The 15,000-nt window shown below is 49.1% G+C and overlaps 6 protein-coding genes across 10 annotated transcripts; 2 read left to right on the plus strand and 4 right to left on the minus strand.

Annotated features, from left to right (window-relative positions):
• Positions 1–574: 574 nt before the first annotated feature.
• Positions 575–2,267, minus strand: LOC125950432 (protein phosphatase methylesterase 1). The gene is made up of 5 exons (XM_049678420.1): positions 2,110–2,267; positions 1,842–2,037; positions 1,664–1,773; positions 1,280–1,591; positions 575–1,202 (listed from the first exon to the last, which is right to left on the minus strand). Exons 1-5 carry the CDS (start codon positions 2,184–2,186, stop codon positions 674–676), a joined length of 1,224 nt encoding a protein of 407 aa, XP_049534377.1. The 5' UTR covers positions 2,187–2,267; the 3' UTR covers positions 575–673.
• A 156-nt stretch (positions 2,268–2,423) lies between these two features.
• LOC125950447 (ribonuclease H2 subunit B) lies at positions 2,424–3,527 on the plus strand. Its single transcript, XM_049678446.1, has 2 exons — positions 2,424–2,488; positions 2,544–3,527. Exons 1-2 carry the CDS (start codon positions 2,458–2,460, stop codon positions 3,374–3,376), a joined length of 864 nt encoding a protein of 287 aa, XP_049534403.1. The 5' UTR covers positions 2,424–2,457; the 3' UTR covers positions 3,377–3,527.
• LOC125950460 (SNAPIN protein homolog) lies at positions 3,390–4,005 on the minus strand. The gene has a single exon (XM_049678462.1). The coding sequence runs from the start codon at positions 3,929–3,931 to the stop codon at positions 3,527–3,529; it is 405 nt and encodes a 134-aa protein (XP_049534419.1). The 5' UTR covers positions 3,932–4,005; the 3' UTR covers positions 3,390–3,526.
• A 197-nt stretch (positions 4,006–4,202) lies between these two features.
• Positions 4,203–4,980, plus strand: LOC125950461 (NHP2-like protein 1 homolog). Its single transcript, XM_049678463.1, has 2 exons — positions 4,203–4,365; positions 4,465–4,980. Exons 1-2 carry the CDS (start codon positions 4,363–4,365, stop codon positions 4,843–4,845), a joined length of 384 nt encoding a protein of 127 aa, XP_049534420.1. The 5' UTR covers positions 4,203–4,362; the 3' UTR covers positions 4,846–4,980.
• Positions 4,981–4,995: 15 nt separating this feature from the next.
• Positions 4,996–7,039, minus strand: LOC125950423 (la-related protein 7). Its single transcript, XM_049678403.1, has 3 exons — positions 6,809–7,039; positions 5,824–6,736; positions 4,996–5,754 (listed from the first exon to the last, which is right to left on the minus strand). The coding sequence occupies exons 1-3, from the start codon at positions 6,987–6,989 to the stop codon at positions 5,076–5,078; spliced, it is 1,773 nt and encodes a 590-aa protein (XP_049534360.1). The 5' UTR covers positions 6,990–7,039; the 3' UTR covers positions 4,996–5,075.
• Positions 7,040–7,231: 192 nt separating this feature from the next.
• Positions 7,232–14,821, minus strand: LOC125950439 (alpha-tocopherol transfer protein-like). Of its 5 annotated transcripts, none has more exons than XM_049678433.1 (5): positions 14,506–14,821; positions 12,742–12,871; positions 9,328–9,507; positions 8,546–8,640; positions 7,232–8,477 (listed from the first exon to the last, which is right to left on the minus strand). In XM_049678433.1, exons 3-5 carry the CDS (start codon positions 9,494–9,496, stop codon positions 7,800–7,802), a joined length of 942 nt encoding a protein of 313 aa, XP_049534390.1. In that variant the 5' UTR covers positions 9,497–9,507; positions 12,742–12,871; positions 14,506–14,821; the 3' UTR covers positions 7,232–7,799. The 5 variants fall into 5 exon arrangements, with proteins under 5 accessions (XP_049534390.1, XP_049534388.1, XP_049534389.1 ...); XM_049678431.1 differs by lacking the exon at positions 14,506–14,821 and adding an exon at positions 13,899–14,080; XM_049678432.1 differs by lacking the exon at positions 14,506–14,821 and adding an exon at positions 12,942–13,027.
• Between the last annotated feature and the right edge of the window lie 179 nt (positions 14,822–15,000).

A 15,000-nucleotide genomic window follows, 5' to 3' on the forward strand; every position in this document is an offset into this window, starting at 1 on the left:
CCAAGTGATAACTAATTAGACAAATTGTTCATTGGCCATCTGGCGTGGCGTTGAGGGGGGGCAGGGTAGCATGGTAGCTAATAGTTTACTTACCGAGGCAGTGATCTATGGTGAGTAGCAGTGGGCAGAAATTAGTCACGGTAGCCACTAATAAGATAGTATTTTTTCTAAGTGATTCCAATGACTTTACTGCCGTGCCCACACCACGCATGTATTTCTTGTTTCATTGAATAAGACTTTAATTCGCTTGGGTGCTTAAGGGCTCGCACGCGTCGCAGGTATATGTGTAATTGCTAATGAGTCCGATGTAGAACCTAGAAACCGCGACATTTGTATTCTACTCACAAAGGGTCTAATTTCAGTCGTGTTGATCAAATCTCAAACATTGGTATTGCTCATTGTCGCCATTGCTTACGAACAGATCGTTGAGGAGTAACGCCGAATCACCCAAACGGTTACATAGCCGATTGTTTGTTCTTTCAAGCTACTTTTACTAGCCTATACTAGGAATATAGCACAAACACACACAGGAAAAAAAAATCCAGAACGCAGAAAGGCATTGAAATTAATAAATAAAAGGGATTTATTCCTACGCGCAATGTGTACATAAGAGGGCATATTTTAACTAAATACAAAAAGTGTTTTCAATCACAATCACTTCATTAGCGGGCTTTTAGCATGCTGGCATATGCTTCAGGAACTGCCCATCACCGGTAGCTTGGGCGAATCGGTTTCTTATCAAGTACGTCGCTATAACTTCCGCCACCTCGTGCGGTCGATCCTCGTGCACTGCATGTCCACAGCGGGCCAGCACCTGCAGCTGAAATTTGCCCTGCATCTGACCAACCGTAAGTGCCCGATCGAGATTGTCTATACCGGCCAGCAGCAGCAGCTTCGGAACGTGAACGTCGAGAAACTTTTGACTCAACCCCGAGAACCACCCTTCCCAGTACTTTTCCGATTTGGACAGATCGATGCGCCACGCATACTTTCGCAGACTGACGGCACCGGCAACGGTGCCCTTGGGTGGAGACGGTGGGGATTGCGGCAATTTTGTATCTTCCTCAGTCGGCGTGGTTGGGGTTTGTGTAGTTTCGGCATCTTCAGCGATGGCCATCGGATGCTTAAAATCAGGCTTTTCATTTACGGTTTGCTCCTCGGGCAGTGGCAGCTCGTTCGTGGCCAACTGTTTTGTTTCGATGCTACAAACGAAAGAACGAGAAACGGATCAGTTAAGCTTAGTTGAAATAACCAAAGAGGCTATACGTTGGTAACTCACTTTATGATCTGTCCCGGCATGGAAACACGAGCCGAGTCCACGTTTCGCACCTGGCCACTGCGCACACACCATTCGATGGCATGCTGGATGCTTTTGAAGGTAGTTGGGCGAGAACGGAGGAAGCTTTGCATGCTGGCCAACGCCTCGAGTGCCGTTCCTTCAACCACATCGATCACTACCATACCGATGAGGGACGGCAGGGCGTACATATTGGCCGCATGTACACATATCGCACCACCCATCGAGTGTCCCATCAAAATGATTGCCGGCGGCGACTCACCGTACATGGCTTTAATCACTTCACCAACGTCCCTGTAGCGATTGATACAAAGAGAACAAATTAATAGCCACACCGTAAGGTTACTCCGAAACGTCCAGTCTTACGTTGCCAATCGATCGGATGAGAGATCATCTTCGTCCACCGTATAGGTATCGCCATGCCCGCGGATGTCGATCGCCAGACACTGGCAGTGGATCAGTTTTGTAATCTCGCTCTAAAAGCAGGAAAAACATACAATTGATAACAACGAATGAAGCTTGAGGTGCAGTCTTTGATACTTACACTGAAGAGAGCCCAAGAGAGAGCGGAAAAGCCTCCGCCGTGCAGGAGGACCAACAGCGGAGCACCGATTTCGGCGGTGGCGGCAGAGAGATAGACCCGGAATTTACCTTGCCCCGTTTCGACGTCTCTTTTCTCGGCGAAGAAAGCATCCCACATCAACGGATTGTAGTCGGTCTGGCGTCGATATCCGCGGTCACTGCAGGGTCATCGGCCGGAAAATTGGGTCATGAAAATTGAATGTAAACCAACGAGTAGCCGGAAAACTTACCTGGGTTTCGGGAAGCGGGGATTCGGGCACATGGGAGGTAATTTTGATTTCATCATTACGCGCTGTAAATTCGACATACGTGCTGCGGAAAGGAACTCTGTATTTACGTATTTTCAGATATCTTGCGTCCTGCAAAATATTTTTGTATCAAACGCCGCCGGAACGTCAATTTTTTGGCCTGATTTACCAAAATAAAATCCCACCGTGCATAAACGTTTACAGCACATCGGGCTTAGGAGTCGGTAGTTCCGGGGTTCGGTTTCACGGAAGTTTTAACTCTTGGATCCGTTTATAACCATTTTGGCGCGCGGAATTAAAAAAACTCCCGGCAAACTTGTTCGATCCGTGATGTCCACCAAGTTCTTTTTCATTTTAAAAGGTAATTTCTCGTGCAAATCAAACCCATCGTTTCCTAAAACGGCTCTTCTTTGTAGGCGATATTATCGAAAATGGTGACTCTAGTTTACAAGTCGTGTCTCTGCGAAATCCGGCCACAAAGAGCGAGTCAAAATATCTACTTCAAAAGGATGCCGGCGACGCAGCACGGGGAACTTCTGTGTACGAAGTAAATTGTTTCAACGAACCGCACCGATCCTGGTTCATCAATGAGACGGTGTGCTCCAACGGGAAGATATTCCTGCCCACTCCCATCGATCCTCTGTTTCTCTTGTTGCCCTACCTGGAGCAGCACTGTACGGAACGGGCGGTTCCTCTGGAACAGGTGCTGATCGACGATGAGTTTCCACGTGTCGCAGAACTAGCCGAAGCACTGAAACCCTCCCGAATATCCTTACTGGCCGATGAAAAGCGAGCCGGCAATATCGTCGCATACCGGTACAACGAATCCAAAGCCCTGTCGTGGCTGGTCAGCAAATGCCACCGGTTGAGCGTTGTCGTCAGCACGCAGGACGGTTCGGCAGCCCGATCTAAAAACTTCATCAAAGAAGAGAAGGAGAATGAAGTGGACGGCGACGAAACTGCGGCTCTACAGACCGCGTTCGGTCTTGTCAGCGATTATCTGTCGTTAGAAATGGGAAAGAAGCTGGCCAATTCGCTAGGCTTCCCCGAGGATGATAACGTTTCCAAGAAGCGGAAATCCATCGCCGACCTGGAGTCTGTGCAGGTGAAGCGAATCAAGAAGGAAGAAATACACGAGACCACTCCGATCAAACTGCAGGCCCCGGAGAAGAAAGTTTCGGCTAAGGCGAAGGCATTGGCAAAGGCTGCCAGTGGGTCGAAAAGTATTTCTAGCTTTTTCAAGAAATAAAATCAGTGTATATTTACTCTTTACTTTAAACATCATTCAATAAACCTAAGCTTTGGGCTCGTTCTTCATGTTAGAAAATAGAAAACAAACATAAATGGCTAATACTTAAATTCAGTAGCACCTTCATACACACCGTCAGGGTGTGCGTTCTTAAGGAACAGCCGACGCTGCAGGATCCGGAGTCCTGTTCAATTCCTGTTGCTGGCATAGCAGAACCAATCGTTCCTGGGCACCCTGAAGAATGTTCATTATCACCACGGCCTTCTGCTTAACGCGCACCATTCGTTTGAAATACTCGTGCAGCACGGGATCGTTTTCAAAGTTGAGGTTCTTCATTTCTCCCGACAGCTCTTCCAGTTGCGTGCGGAGTTCGTTCTGCGTGCTGCTCGCCCCCTTGATGTTGTTCTCCAGGTCGTCGATAACGGGTTTGAACAGCCGGAAGAAACCCTCGGTCAGGATATCGCGGGTAGGGTTTTCGCACAAGTTCTCCGTGTTATCTGTCCGCTCCTCATCGTCGATGGACGTTAGCGAGCTATCGGAGTGGTCTTCAGCCATGATTCACGGCGGATTCTTCAGGATTTTTAAGATTTTAGGAGAGATTAGGAGCGGAGGCTGCACGATTCAAAACGTAAACACTTCGCACAGGGTGGCTCTGCTTCCGAGTGACTAAAGGATGCACTTGAGCGGCCATGAAATGATTCATGGATAGTTTCACAATGTTTCACACTTTTAGTAGAACTAATTAACAAATCCATTTTTATTTTGTTAAAATATTTTCAACTTCGAGGGACTCCGATTAACACCACCCTGTGTTAGTTGACAGCCCAAACAGCGTGCTCCGCGAGCCAAAAACGCGTGTTTTTCCCGAACGGCGGCCGATGAAGCGACAAGCAGAGGCTTAGCTATTTTCCGATTTTTCAAGGTTCTGAAACTAATTTTCTCGCCAAATCTCGCATTTTTCGCTTTAGTACTATCAACATTCGAATATGGTAAGTCTCCGCGCTGCTGAATTTGGTGTGTTCACCGCCAAATCGTGGAATCGTGATTCAACGGATAACCTAACCTATTCGCCGGTTCTCTCGTTGCAGACCGAGGAAGTTAACCCGAAGGCCTATCCCCTGGCGGATCAGGCGCTGACCTCCAAAATCATGACGCTGATCCAGCAGGCCGTCAACTACAAGCAGCTCCGTCGTGGAGCGAACGAGGCCACGAAAACGCTCAATCGCGGCCTGTCGGAGTTCATCGTGATGGCAGCGGATGCTGAGCCGATCGAGATTATCCTGCATCTGCCGTTGCTGTGCGAGGACAAGAACGTGCCGTACGTTTTCGTACGCTCCAAGCAGGCGCTTGGTCGAGCCTGCGGTGTTTCGCGCCCGATCGTTGCCTGTTCCGTCACGATCGATGAGGGCTCGCAGCTCAAGTCCCAGATCGTGTCGATCCAGCAGGAAATCGAGCGGCTGCTCGTGTAAATAGCACGGCCGGTCCCCGGGTTTCACAAGTACAAACCGTATTCTGACGCATTTCCGTGTTTTGAAAGTTGATGCGATAAGATGATACATATGTAACTCAATTTTACGGATAAACTATTCGTAAGATACACACTACCTGATGTGGATTGTATTAATTAACCGTGAAAGAAATTGTATTTACTTGTTTTCTTTTTATTCCATTTTGGTACCATTACGACTACTAGACTCTCCTAATCGTCGTCATCGTCGAATTTGATGTGAGTGTTTATCTTACGAATCAACTTCGTACGGCCTCGCACCTTCTCCGTTTTGACGCGTTTGTTCAGCTTATCCTCGCGGTCGCGCATCATCTTGTCCCAGTACTGCTGCTCCAACTCTCCACTCAGTATCTGCGCACTGTGCTCGGCGGAACTGTACTCCTTGACCAGTGTGTTCGCCGAAGCTGGTTTATCCACGCGGACAAACGCCTCAAAGTCACCCTCCTTCACGTCAATGTACTTCACGTAAGGGTACTGTCGTAGTTCCGCACGGAAATCCTTTACATCGACACACGGTTCTCGGAACTTTACATTCACGATCAGTCCCGGTTCAAAGGAGAAAAGCGGATGCTTTGCAATAGCTACGCTTGCCTCACCGATTTCCGGTTCATCGGTTCCTGCTTCTACACCAGCCTGTTCTTCCTCTTCCACTGGCATCGCACCGTAGAAGTTAACTCTCGGGGACGATTTAATAGATTTTAATCCTCCTCCAACGGTTGTTTTACCACCGCCCGAGGCGACACCGGATGAAGATGCTTTAGCTTGGCCACGCTGGTGGTGCTTTTCGGGTTGGGCAAAGAGTCGCTTCAGTTTGCTCGCTTCCTTACGCTGGAGATCCAGATATTTGTTCCGCAATCTACGCCACTCTTTCCTGTCCAGGAATGGAAAATGACGGTATAAGTAGAGGAAAGAACAATCGGATTGCATGTATAGTACTTACTTGGTCATTATTTTCAGCTCGTACACTTTGTCGTCTACCTGAAGTTCTTTCTTAATAGTGCTGCATCCTTTTCGTTGGCGACATTTCTTTTTCCCTTTCTCTTCGGTGGTATCGTGGTCCATCTGTTTATCATCTGTGCGTTCCGCGGCTGTCGTTTCTTCTACATCCGTAGTGACCCCCGTAGTTTCATCTTGGGCATGCTCAGACACTTGTACATCGTTTCCATCGCTTTCCGAATCCAGCTTTTGTCTTTTGGCGGATGTTTGTGTGATTCCGTCATCTCCCGAAGCTGGATCGCATTCTTCGGATTCCGATTGATGCCTTTTCCCCAACGCTCTGCCGTTATCCTCCTGTTCTGTAGTCTGAGATGGACCTTCAGGTTGCATATCCTCACTTTCCGTTTTCACGTCCGGTTTTTCCTCCGACGTATCTGCTTCTGCAGCGGCGGAAATACCGGCCGCCCCTTGCAGCATTTCCATCTTGTCCAATTCGTAACACTTTATGCTGACCAGCTTTTCCGCTTTCGATGGTTCATAGCAGAGCACACCGCCAAACGTTTGGAATGCTTTGAGTGCTTTGCTCACGCTCGCTTCCTCCTCGAACTCCACGAAGCCAAATTCTTTGATCTTTTTCGAGAATTTGAACCTTGGCAACGATACGTAAGCCACCTTACCGTAGCTCGAGAACACATTACGCACCCAGTCGAGATCGGCCTTCGGTGGAAGACTCTCTACGTACAGTGTGCAATCTTCGGAATTTTCACGCTCGACGAACTCTTTCGTCCGCCGTACCTTCTGGTTATCATCTGAGAGAGTTAGAAGATCGGAGTTCTTGAGGGCGGTGGCGATTTCCTCTACGTTCGAGGCAAGTGCTTTGATTTTGTTGAACTTTAGAAACTCCTGCAACGGTATAACTACGGAAAGGAGGGGGTGAACAAACGTAATGGGCGGAAAACTTTTAAAGCAGGTTTGCGCGCTGTCCTTACATGGATCTTCTCGGAGCAGAACGGACATGTATCGATCTTTGCTGAGGTTTGCGTCGGAAAAGTAAAACTCCATTTGCGACCGTATCGCGTTGAAGGCGTGTTTCTTACGATGCCGTCCTTTTTTCTTATCATCTTTATCGTTGGAGGTGCGATTCGTAGCTGTCTGCTTATCCGTTTCCATCCTGAAATCACGTTACAACACGGTGGAAATCTATCTCAAAATTTTAAGGTTTTCCCGCGATCGTTTGTTGACAAACTTTTTTTGTGACAAACGGCAGTGTTGCCAGCAGAATCCTGGGTAGAAATTTGCATGAAAGTAGCATAGAACTTGCATGAAAGCGAAAAGCCGCGAAAATCGAAATTCATGTGTTCACAGCGTGTTTCGGGATGGTAAATTCAGAAACGTTATAAAAGTTCTTCTTTTTGCATTTCGTTTCGATGTAGTATTACTTTATTATAACTAATGCTACGCCCCGATGCACCCGCAAGCGCATAAAACATCGTTTGAAAGGATCACCAAAAACAACATACTTTGAGCGGATATCATTCGTTTTAAATCAACTCTTATCACACCATTTTGTAAAGCCGCGTGTCTTCTGTTTATCGCTGCCTTTCGGGCAACCTCAGCCTTAACTAAACTCTCAGCCCTGTGTGTTGGCGGTGCCTAAAGCCCCTACTCTGGTTTGTGTCGAATCCCATAACCTGGATTAATAAAAAGTACTCCACGTGATGCTACCACGTGGTGGCTGGCAATTTTGTTTGCTATACGGTGGGAGTCCGAAACAAGATATGAGATAGTATTAAGTGCCTGTGTGCCAGGTGGTGTTGTTGAACAAGTGTGAATTGAAGTGATGGCAAAAAATACATCGCTCGTCGCAACGGCATCCGGTATACCAGATATCTAACCGTGGTGTCGTGGACCCACTTTGGCACGCAACGGTTCTCGCTAAATTCCTGCGTTCGGCGGGCGGTATGTACCTATAGGGGATCGTCACTTTTTCTTGTTTTTCTTGTTACGCAGCTCCTCGAGTTGCTTAGTGTAACCGTATTGGTTGATTTCCTTGTACTCGTTGTCACACTTTAGTAGCAACTCGTACCACTGTTCACCCTGCACCCGAGGTGCGTCCACGGTACCACCATATGTAGCGGGCAGACACTCCTTGGAGATGTGATTGTACAGCGAATCGCGATCGGTGCCGTGGAAGATGATGCGATTCCGCAGCTTCTCGCGTAGGATCGGCTTGAACAGGGCGAATACCATGTTGAAGATCTTTGGTTGGTTAATTATGTGGATGCCCTTGATCCGAAGCGGTACCGCATCCTGCAGCCAGTCGACAATACGCTTGGCGAAAGGCGGCGTGAACTGCCACGCCTGCTGCAGCGTCAGCCCGTCCATATCGAAGATCACAACGGCACCGTGTACTTGCGTTTCCGGTTCCAACATAGCCGCCTCGAGGAACAGCACACAACCCTTGAACACCTCATCCAGGGACACTTCTTTGTGTTTCCAATTTTTACCCAGCTCGAGCAACAGCACGCGGCGTCCGAGCTGATCACGGTTCGGAAACACGGCCAGAATGTTCTGCTTGAAGATGTTGGCTTCCTTCGATGGCATCAGCTCATTGTACATATCCCAGTGTTTGATCTTGAACTGGTAGTACCGTTGAATCTGCGACAAAAAGAAGCGAATTATAAAACCGACAGTGCATTAAAATCCCTTCTCGCTGAATAACTTACCAGCTCACAGGCACTCTTCGCGTAGAATTTACAAGGCCGCAGAAAACGAATCATCCAGTCGTCATTATCGAGCGGTACTACCAATCCTTCCACTTCTGCAAATTTATTCAAAAAGGATAATTTTAACGAATATATTTCAACAACCTGAGCACCTACTAGGGATCAATGCGACCTAATTTAACTGAACCACCCTTCAATATCGTGACGCGACAGCTTTTTCGTCATTTCTGCTACCGCGTGCTGTGATGGCATAAAGCCTTGGGCACTAATCGCGCTTGCGAATGCTTTTCGCATCGTCATCACCATCTCCGTACACGGTCTAGACGATTGTTGTTGGGTAATTGGATAATTTCCAGCACATCTACAGACCATAAGCTTCCTTCCTCATCATCCTAATACGTCTCCCTTTCCCCTTCTTCCTTTACAGTTGCTACCCATGACTAATGGTCATTTCATCATCACCTGGACTGACGCAAGAGGAACACCTTTCGATTCCTCCTCTTCTCGCTTATTAAACGGTTGAACTTTTGCGCCCAAGTCAAGGAAGTGCATCAAGAAGATCACTTTTTGTTTGCTCACCACTCTTTGAGCGGTGTAGTAGCCCAAAACGACGACACTGGTGACAACATTCAGCTCTTCTCATTTCAAGCAGCGTACCCGTTCAAGGTTAACGATCCACTGAAGGCTAATGATCGATTTTGGCCGGATCACGCTCAAAACAATTATATCTCGTAGACCTACGCAATCAAAGCGACTTGATGGTCTTTCTTGACTTTACTTACCTTTAAGTAATGTCCGGAGCTCCTGAATACTGGATTCACGGATTTCCGGAGTTTCTCGCAGCTCGTTCTTGGCCACCTCCTTGCCGAACGGTGTCAGATCTTCCAGCTCAAAGCGAAGTACATAGTCGCCCAGCTGCACCGAGGGCAGCTCCTCTATTTCGGACAGCATGGTTGGGACCCCTGTTTAGAGAGAAAATGAAAAAAAAGACATGGTAAGCATTAGTAAGCAGCACTGGAATGGCTTTAGCCCTTCTTTCTTTAATATGTTATCTACACGAATGCCGCACTTTAAATTATTAATGTATTACTTACTCATCTTGAATGAAGTTTTCACAGTTCCTGCTACACTCTGTTACTGAACTGAAGATACAAATCGAACCAATCAATCGTTCTGTTACCGAAGCTCGCTAGACGCGAAGCAAGATGCAAGGAATTCTGATGACCATGCTACTCAACCCGGATATCTGCAGGGCCACGCCAGAAGGCCTTATTGTAAGACCTTTGTTTAGCAAGAACTTACGCACTGTCGTTATGGAAACAGACACAGTGGCACTCAAAACATGACTAACGGTGACCTTCACGGTGTTGTTTGCCAATCGAGGTATTTTTTGGTATCGGATCCGACCCTGAAGGTGTTAATTGACGGAAGCTTTACGCTCTGAACCAGGAGGTACACTGACATGTTCTGGCAGGCTCGATCATAATTACCGATCGTTCAGGGTGGGCTCAGCTAAGCTGATCATTATCGATCCGTGTTGCTGATGAGCACAGAGGGTGCAAAGTTCTCATGTCTGATACCATACAAAATCACTTCCCATCTTCTCATGCGCTCCGTGCTGCTAATGCACGCCAGATAAATCCAGAACCCCGGGAGTACCGGGATCGCTAGGGCGGGCAGCTTACGTAAAGCTACCGATACAATCAGGGAACGACATGCGCAGCGATACCTACGAGTTGGCGATTGTAATTGGTACAACAACTTATTGTTTATCAGCGCGTATTGCCGCGGTGCAGTAATTTGCGCTTCTACCGGCCAGCAGGAACGGGCGAGCGAGTAACGCAGTGCTCACCTGGTTTCACCTAGCCAGAGAGCTGTTCCCGGTGTGCCTTGCGTTTCGCTGAATGCCCCGTTTGCGCAAGTGGCACACACCTTGCCCCCCTCAAATGAAGATCGTTTCGTGCATGTGTGTTTAAAAACAGAAACATGATTCTAGATGCGCAATCGGATGGCAGTGATATGACTGGCCGATGTTGAAAAGCCCAATTTTGTGAACCCAGGAGGCCAAACCTGAATTCTAAGCCACCGCGAACGGTGTCCACCTTGGCCGCCGTTTGCGAACCAGTTTGGTGCTGCAAGTGCAACGATCGCACATCGACTTTCGGATTCACTTTGTACATCAAGAGCAAACGAACTTGCTGCAGGTGAATGGACGTGGCACGCGCAACATCGTAAACATCAGAATTCCTTATCCATCCTTCTCCTGTCTGGCTGGATCTGGCGGCTCACTTCACAGCTATGAAGATCACGATCACCAATCTCTCTATCCTACCCTTATCCTTATCTGTATCGCCTGCACAACGTTAGCACTTGATTCTGATCCACTGACAACGCAAACGCGCAAGCCTGAGTTGTATGATCGATCTCAGCAGAAGCGGGAAAACAACAACGCGCGACCGGCATGCGATCCCCGACTGTACTACCGATCAGTGGTGATCATGGGCGCCGCTATATAAAACTTCTCAGCCTGCCCACCGTGGTTATTGGAGGGGGGAGAGAACCCATTGCAAAAGCCCGCATGCATGTGTGTGCGAGCTTCGGTAATGTTGTGCTCAGCAGCCACAGACGCCGATCGGTGAAGGTCGATCTCGCGTGGAGTATGAAGCTCTCGCAACTCACTGTTGCTGTTGCCGATGCTAGTGCTGCAGCGTCGAGTGCATTGCATTAATCTGTGGTTGTAATAAGGACGAAGAAAAAGAGTAATTCGTTTCGATCAGCCGCAGTACCGTAGCTGCACCGGTTACAGCGGATCGAAAAAAGGTTATCCTTCAAAAGTAAAAGTGTTTCTCATCCCAAAGAAACGGTCAGTTACACTTAACCTATCCGTTGGATTGCATGATTGCGGAAGCTACTCTGAAGACGGGATCAGGGCTAACTAGCATACCGCAACGTGGGCACACGTCCCATTCAAACAGATCGGCACTGGATTGTACCGGTCCCAGTGGACAAAAAGATCGGGCAAAGGAAATGACCGTTGATGCGGTCGGATGGGCAGCAGGCCACGTTCATCACCTATTTGAGCGCTGTCAATGGATGTGTCGTGCCATCGCACGTGTAAAACGTGATCGTACGCGATCGTACGCGATCATCATACGGACTACTCACACACCATTAGGTGCTAAACGATGCTCATAAATGAGTTTCCACCGTAGTATCATGTACCGATCTCCCCTCGTCTTATAGTCGATCGATGCGATCGGTCAATGGAATGGAGTCTCGAAAGTGTTCCGCTGTTTCCGTTTACATTCTGTTTCACTGGTCGTCGCGAACATAAAACAATGAGCCGAGGTTAGTAACCAGCCCCAGGTCGGAGCTACGATCGTTCTACTTCCCTGTTCTGGGCTGGCACTTAACGCGGTGGGCGAGCACAAAGTCGAGTTGAGCAGTGCGACCCTCGCGATCGCTGGGGCCATCGCGAGTTTGCAAGATTTGCATAAAGCAAAAATAAAGTCACTCAGGCAGGCGACCGCTAAAGCATGGCGGTGGCTTGGTCTGGGATGGATTAGTTGCTCCCGGAATCAAACAAACCATCACAAAAGGGGCCCAGTCACTGTCGCTGGTGATGAATTGGCTCTCGGTGGAGAGCAGCGTCTCGCTTAACGAGACATCTGACGACGCGACTGACCATCTGATTGATCACCCTAGAGGCAAACTGGTTGATGAAAAATGCATAAACCACTTCACCGCAGTGCAGTAGAGTCCATACGGATCAAACTACTTCAACATGAGACGACAACGCTAAGCGGCTGCACCAAGAGTAGTAGCAGCGCACAGCGTGACATCACGCGTGACCGGAGCACAGACAGGGCAGTATGTTATTAGACCGGCGTCAATCCCCCTCGTATAGGTACTCCCCGGCGGAACCGATCGGAAACGATTGGCATAGCTGCCGTGTGTACGTAGCGATCAAAGGTTGTGATGACATAATGGATAATCCCTGACATACGACCGGGAACCCTCACTGTCGGGGATACCATGAAATTACGGCGAACCACCACAAATGCCATTTTGATCGCCATTTTGATCGCTCACTGAATCGCTCAATAGTTATGGGCACTCTGATTTTTTAATTGTTTGTCACTAGATCGAGTGCGTCTCGTCGCTGAACGAGCTGACTAAGAAGCGGATCAACTTACCGGAATTCTTTACTCCTCCGGAACTGCTACTTTTACTGCTGTATCAGGGTAGAAAGGTCACGATCGTTGCTACTGCCGTTGCCTCGGCCGTTGCTACTTTTCGTTCGTTTCGTCGATCACTGCTGGTTAACTGCAAAAGTGAGTAAAAACGATCGTAATTCCGGTATCAGGCACACGCAAATTCAGAGAGCGGCACACACGATTCAGAATAATTTTCCATTCGTTTCGACCACACGCACGCACGCCAAATGTCCACTCCCTGTTGCTGCTCCTGCTGGTGCTGTCGCTAGAACGCGGAACAAGACAAAACAGAAGGCAGGGTTGTGTATGACATCCGCTTTATAACCACACCACAGTTGCCATCATGGTCCGACTGCTGGTTTGCCATTCACGATAACAACTGCGTAACCCAATTCCCGCATGCACCACCGGCAAACGATGGACGCACTATCGTCGCCTTACTATCGGTCGGACTCTATGCTCGAGGAGTACGTTGTACCGGAGCACACAAGGCCATCTGGTCGGTCCAGGAAAGCAAACTGTTCTCCCTATGCACTGCGCTGGATGATGATCCATCGTGGCGTGGTCACAAAGAGGAGGATCGTTTGTTGCCTGCACTTGATCACTGCTGCTGGAACGTATGATGTCTCATCGGCATTAGCTGCACGCAGCTGCAGGCTTGCGCTATCGTATGCTCACTCGGTACACAGTTTGCTGCCATGCTGCTTATCATTAAGTTTGCGAAGGCACTTGCTGTTCGATGCTGTGATTTGCCTGGCCTGAACGTTTAGACTTCAGGCTGATGACGAAGATGATGACGCATCACACCCAAAGGGGTGCTCACGAAAAGAGGGGTTTACCGTGGTCGGCTGTGAACATATGCCATGGCGTGTGTTGCCCCTAGCAACACGTGCTAACAACACAACAACACGTGGGAGACAGAGAGAGAGAGAGAGAGAGAGAAAGGACACACACACCCGTCGCGTGTATTTGTGTGTCTTTGCGTGAGATGATGATGATGATACTCGCGAACGACCGCCGTCGCCCGAGATAGAGCGCACCGTGAGAGAGCGCGAACCTGCGAGATGACGGCGCAATGCGCAAAAAGAACACCCCACACGGCACCAGCAGACAACACCCAAACCGTTGGTACGTACCACAAACCGGCAACACGAGCTTTTGCACCAAGAAAAAACACGGAATTGAACGCGGGGGACCAACTAGTGTGCGGTTGTACTAGCTGGATGGCACTGCGATTACTACTGAAGCTATCCGCTCCCGTACCGTACCGATATATAACATTCAACACTTCAGCCGGTCCTAACTCTAACCACCCTCCAGCGCATTTGCCCATCGTAGCCCTACCCCTCCAACCCGGCAAAAAGGGGGTCAAACCGGGAGAACAGTCACGAGCAGCTGATATCTGCCAGCTGGAGGCGCCTTTGTTGCACTGAATGGCCTCAGCTACTTGGCCAGCACCCCCCGGATGGAACAAAGATTTCCGAATTCGCCAACCACCTACAACCACACACACACACCCGAGCGCGCACCCTTCCGGGTTGTGGGAAACAATGTGAAGACTACTCGTGCACTGAACCCCCGCATTAGAACTGCTCCCCAACACTGCTGATAGTTTCAAGTCCCGCTAGGGGTGAGAGCGCGCATGAACCTCCGCTACCGCCCCCATTAACGGTACGGAGGTCAGAGGTTACCGCTTTGCACTTGCATCGCATCTCATCCAGACGCACAATTCCCTTTTCTTACCTCAAATCACGACAAACACAAATGTAGAAAGTACGGTTGCATTTCGTTCTGGGGCGCACTCAATTCCGTCCCGACCACGTGTTTGACCGGAGCGACACTTCTTTGATCCTCGATGACGGTGCACAATCTGTGTTGCTGTGTTTTGCTGTTTTGTTAATTCGATTCCGCTGCTGACAAAGGCACGAGAACTACCGTGGCACGGCAAGAGCTCCAGCTCGCATTTTCCGGGCTGGGCGGCCAATTCACAACGTCAGCAGAGAGTCAGCGGAGCCAGCAAGAGCCTACTCAGAAGAAACAACAATACAGGCGGCCGTTCGCGACCGGTATACTTTGCAGACTACTGCTGCCGACGCTGGAGCAAAACGGCACACGGCCATCGGCACCACGAAAGCTCAACCCAACCACCCGATCCATCGATGCAAGAAGGTCGTCGCGATGGACTGCCAGCAACGCCCAGCCCCAGGTAGCCAGGGTGCGTCGACGTCGTCGTCGTCG

This window comes from Anopheles darlingi, chromosome 2, assembly GCF_943734745.1.
Source record: "Anopheles darlingi chromosome 2, idAnoDarlMG_H_01, whole genome shotgun sequence".
Lineage (NCBI taxonomy): Eukaryota > Metazoa > Arthropoda > Insecta > Diptera > Culicidae > Anopheles > Anopheles darlingi.